This window comes from Ooceraea biroi, chromosome 7, assembly GCF_003672135.1.
Source record: "Ooceraea biroi isolate clonal line C1 chromosome 7, Obir_v5.4, whole genome shotgun sequence".
NCBI classification, from domain to species: Eukaryota; Metazoa; Arthropoda; class Insecta; order Hymenoptera; family Formicidae; genus Ooceraea; species Ooceraea biroi.
Genome location: NC_039512.1, coordinates 16,430,273 through 16,435,172, shown reverse-complemented (window position 1 = coordinate 16,435,172; position 4,900 = coordinate 16,430,273). Strand labels below are relative to the sequence as shown.

Below are 4,900 nucleotides of genomic sequence, written 5' to 3'. Positions count from 1 at the left end.
TACAAAGTGTCATAATCTTGCCAGAACCACTAAACTACTTTCCCTTGTTTGCTTGTATCAAGAAACACTATTGATATTCTAAAACTTATTAATCGCATACCTCCACTATTCAAGGGTCCCGTTGTGTCCTGAGAACTCTCCTACCTTAACGTAGCAGCTGAATAAAGCAGAAAATGCTTTCAGTATCTCCTGTCAGTGATACGAGTAATTAATCAATTAGAATAACAAATTCAGGTAATTGTAATTGTATAAAAACATTACATTTGCATGTTCTTAAGACATGTTAACACAATTTCTTCTTCAATGCATGTATTATAATTGATTACATATATTATAATAATTTATGATTTTCATAAATAACTATATGTATAAAAATCACAAATTATTCTTTCCTCCATGCTGAAAAGCATGCTTTCTCCTTCCAACCTCCTCCAGACGCTCTACAGAAACTATAGCCTTCTTCTCCCAATCCATAGGACTTAGGGTGCCGTTACATGGAGCGTAACTTGCGTAAGCGTAACCTGTGTAACCTAGTAGTTTTATAGAAGTTACTATAAAACTTACGCCTAGTTAGTTTACGCTTTCTACGCCAGTTGTCAATTACGCCGAATCCAATTTCTGGTGGAAAATACGCTAAATGCATGTGTGTGACAGTGTGTGTGTATCCTTTTTTGACTCGCGATCGCCGTGCCAAAATTTCTGAAAAAATGGATCAAATTCGGGTAATTTAAGAAATGCATCTAAATTCTATAAAGGACTATATTCGCAGCTCACTTTTATCAATAAACGCGCGTATTTATTTATGATATTCTATAATATATGTAACGTGAACTATATACTAAATGCACGCATTTATCATAAAAGTGAGCTGAGAATATGGACCAAAATGTTTAAATAATGCATTTAATTACTTGGATATAAATCAGTACATCGATTGCATAGTATGACAAAAGAATTTCAATTTATGTCCGATAACTATGGTATATTCATTTGCATGTCTGGACTATTTTCAACAGCTTACTGCAGCTTATACATTTTCACTTATGTATTTCCTTTTTAAAATACAGCATAAATGTGGATATTGTGGGTGGCTCTTCTTTAGCTTCACCACAAATTTTATTGATCATAAGTGCTTCAAGCAGTACGTTGAAGGAGAAGATCACATCAGCATCGATGAAAACCATATCGTAACAATAAATATAATTTGTTGGCAAGAACCGCTAATACAAGATTAGAATCCATGTTTAAGAGATTCCAGGTTTTTTGTGCTAGACACGCGTCGTCAACCAGTCAACCACTCCGTATACTTTATTTAGGTTATTGCACGCATACTCGACATACATTACACACATATATTACGCTTCAACACATTCTTACATCAAAGTATCTATTTCACATGACGCGTATTTAGCAACACGCTTAAATAATAACAACCAATCGATTTATTTCTGTTGTATTGTACAACAGAAGTCCTGATCTGTTATTGGTCAGGCTTGTTACTCTTTATGCGCATTTAACGCAAAGTACGCGCCATGTAAAATGGAATTTTCAGAATAGCGTACATTCTAGTAATTTACTAGAATACGCAGTGTGCCTATTCTAGCTACTCACTAGGTTACGCAGGTTACGCTTACGCAAGTTACGCTCCATGTAACGGCACCCTTAGGGTGCCGTCCCATAGAGCGTAACTTGCGTCGACCAATCACATCTTCGCCTGCGGAAGCTGATATCCAAATGAAACAATGTGATTGGTTACGCGGTTAGGCGTTACGCAGAAAATACGTGCCATGTGAATTCAGCCTGATTCTGCCATGGCGAACCAATAGTCGGCGGAGAAACCAGCCAATGGCCAGTCCATCTATCTATAAGGTCTATAGTCTATGCTTACATGGTTCCATCGCTCCATTCTCCGCTGAATGCAGCCATTTGCTTTCACGAGTGTATACGTTGATACGATCATATGTAATCAAGATGGCATCCACGGAACAAGTCGGCCTTAATAAAACCTGGGAATTATCGTTGTACGAGCTGCATCGTACACCGCAGGATGCAATCACCGATAATACAGAAATCGCGGTTAGTCCGCGAAGTTTGCACAGTGAGCTCATGTGTCCTATTTGTTTGGATATGCTTAAAAAGACAATGACCACGAAGGAGTGTTTACATCGCTTCTGCTCCGATTGCATTATTACAGCTTTGCGGAGCGGTAACAAGGTACGTTGACGTAGCAATAAACTTACATTTATCCTGCGGGTAGAATCATAAGTTACGTATCCTTTCATGAGGAAGATGATCGAATTTTCTGTCACGAATCTGTGACATAAATTATGATTTTATCATTCATTTGTGTATGATTTATTCCGTCAAAATCTCCTGTCCAAGATTGCCTGCTGAGCTGACATTACTTTTAATTACATGTCCTTCCGCAACGAGAAATATTCTGTTGTAAATAAAAAAATAAAATTTATTGAAACATGATCTTTATTTGAAGAAGATTAATTCTTTCGGCAAATCACTTCTATGTCCAATCATTTCTTTTCGTCGTGTTTATAGGAGTGTCCTACATGCAGAAAGAAGTTGGTCTCCAAACGATCTCTCAGGCCAGATCCAAATTTTGATCTGCTAATTTCAAAAATATATCCCAGCAGAGACGAGTATGAGGCTCACCAGGAACGTGTTTTAGCTAAATTGAACAAGTCACATTCGCAAGCTGCACTTGTTAATTCCATCACGGAAGGTATCAAACTACAAAGTCAGAATCGTCCGCAGCGTTCGAGAAAAAACGCCAACGAATCTGAAAATGCCAGTAACGCATCCTCCTACAATAATGCGCTGAACATTGGTGCGCCTACAACGCCAAATCCATCCACAAATTTGGCGAATCAGAGTGATTCCTCTCAGAGCACAACAGGACCCTTGAACAGTGGAGGTAAGCGATTAATAATTTTTAGAATATCAATAGTGTTTCTCGACAACGAGCAAAGAAGAGAAAATAGTTTAGCCATTTCTGGCAAGATTATGACACCTTGTAAGCTTATAATAGACATCTTTGTTACATCAGCCTTGTTTTTACATGTACTTATCCAGGAACAACATCGAGAAATTCTACTACACCATCACCAAATCCAGCGAATCAAATCCCAAAGCCACCGAAGCGACAGAAAAGCCTCCAAAATTCTGAGAATGATTCTTCTAGTGCCGAAGCTGAGACTGGCGGCGGTGACTCTATGGTTGACACGGAAGGCGAAGGTCCTAGCGAACCCCTAATGCTCAATGAGATTGAGCTTGTGTTCAAACCACATCCCACGGAGATGGCTGGCGATAACTCCCTGATAAAGGCGTTAAAAGAAAATAGTATTCGGTACATAAAAACAACGGCGAATGCCACAGGTGAGATAATCTGCGGAATCGTAGCTAAGAAGCGTATAGCTATGATAAGAAATGATTTGCGCTTTCTTAAAATCCTATAAACATGTGCATATATGTGAAGAAAGGGATGGACATGCGAACTCCAATATGAATATAGGCCATTTATTTTCGCAGTGGACCATTTGAGCAAATATCTGGCGATGCGTTTAACATTGGACCTGGACACTGAATTATCGGAATCGGATAGACTGTTAAATTTCTGTATTTATATTGCGCCTTCACCCGGACAGCTCGTAGTGCTGAGCGGTTCGCAAACCTTACGGCAGGTGAACGACAAATTCTGGCGGGTCAATCGACCTTTGGAGATGTACTACTCGTGGAAGAAGACCTAGGGAAGGCCTCGAAAATATCAATTGGACGGAAGCTAGTCAAATTCCGCTCCGAAAAGAGGAAAAGAACTGATCAGTGTATAGTATAATGCATTAAGTATGAAGAATACGTATCGTTGATATATTAGATTGTATCTCCACCATTTCGATCTGTTTTAATGTCTTGTTAGAACCAGTGATCATCTTCCTTGCTTTTAACCGAGAGGAAAGAGACGCGTATCATTAATAGAAGATGGATAAGGTAATTGAAGCGTTTGTCAGATTAATTTAAGCGGCATTGTATGTCCCTGCATTTTACACTTCAAATTAAACACCGCTATAAAGCCGTATCTTGTGACTTAACTGAATGTCTTTTATCGAATTACATTTTATTCGGAGATATTTAATATATATTTATTCCTGCAATTTATATTAACGTATATTTGACTACGTTTTGATACAATTAAGTATTATAAATGATAAATCTTCATCTCCGAATATTTTATCATTTTTATGATAAAATGCTAATAACCAAGAAATATAAATTTTGCATTATAGTTAATTGAAGCGTTAAAGAATTTACTGAATTCTGCTATTAATTATGCAATTGTTTTCAACAATTTCGGTTAAAATTGCTATTATGGGAATTATCACTTTCCAGAAAATTTCAAAGAAAAGGGAAAAATATGTATCTGTATTCTATATTAATGAAGGACCACAGTTAAGTCAGTATATCGATGATTAACTCAAGATATTTAATAACTTTTCCTCGCAAATGAGTGCATACTTTTCGGGATATATGATTGTCGCTTAAATTTGAAATGCATTATATAGTCGCCCAGGATTCAATTAAACCGTGGAATATATGAATGAATGTATGAATAAAACCTATAGCCAATTTGCATTTATCTTTTGTTGCATATAAGTTCTGCAGAAATTCGGTATTTATTGGTACATATGTTCTATCATTAATGGTCTGGGTAGCTTTTAATTAATTTATTTAAATGCCTCTATATCGTTTTTAGAAAAGAATGTATGTACATATGAAAGTGCGATCCTTTGTTTTGGAAGTAATATACGTTACGGTGTTACGTTATGGCAAAAATTAACAAAAAAAACAAAAATTTTCAAACTGCACCGTCCGTAATTTTTTGATTAAAGAT

At 36.8% G+C, this 4,900-nt stretch overlaps 1 protein-coding gene across 1 annotated transcript; it reads left to right on the top strand.

The window, feature by feature from the left end:
* Positions 1–1,904: 1,904 nt before the first annotated feature.
* On the top strand, positions 1,905–4,861 carry LOC105282817 (E3 ubiquitin-protein ligase RING1). Its single transcript, XM_011345059.3, has 4 exons — positions 1,905–2,214; positions 2,554–2,929; positions 3,088–3,390; positions 3,544–4,861. Exons 1-4 carry the CDS (start codon positions 1,972–1,974, stop codon positions 3,759–3,761), a joined length of 1,140 nt encoding a protein of 379 aa, XP_011343361.1. The 5' UTR covers positions 1,905–1,971; the 3' UTR covers positions 3,762–4,861.
* Positions 4,862–4,900: the final 39 nt, after the last annotated feature.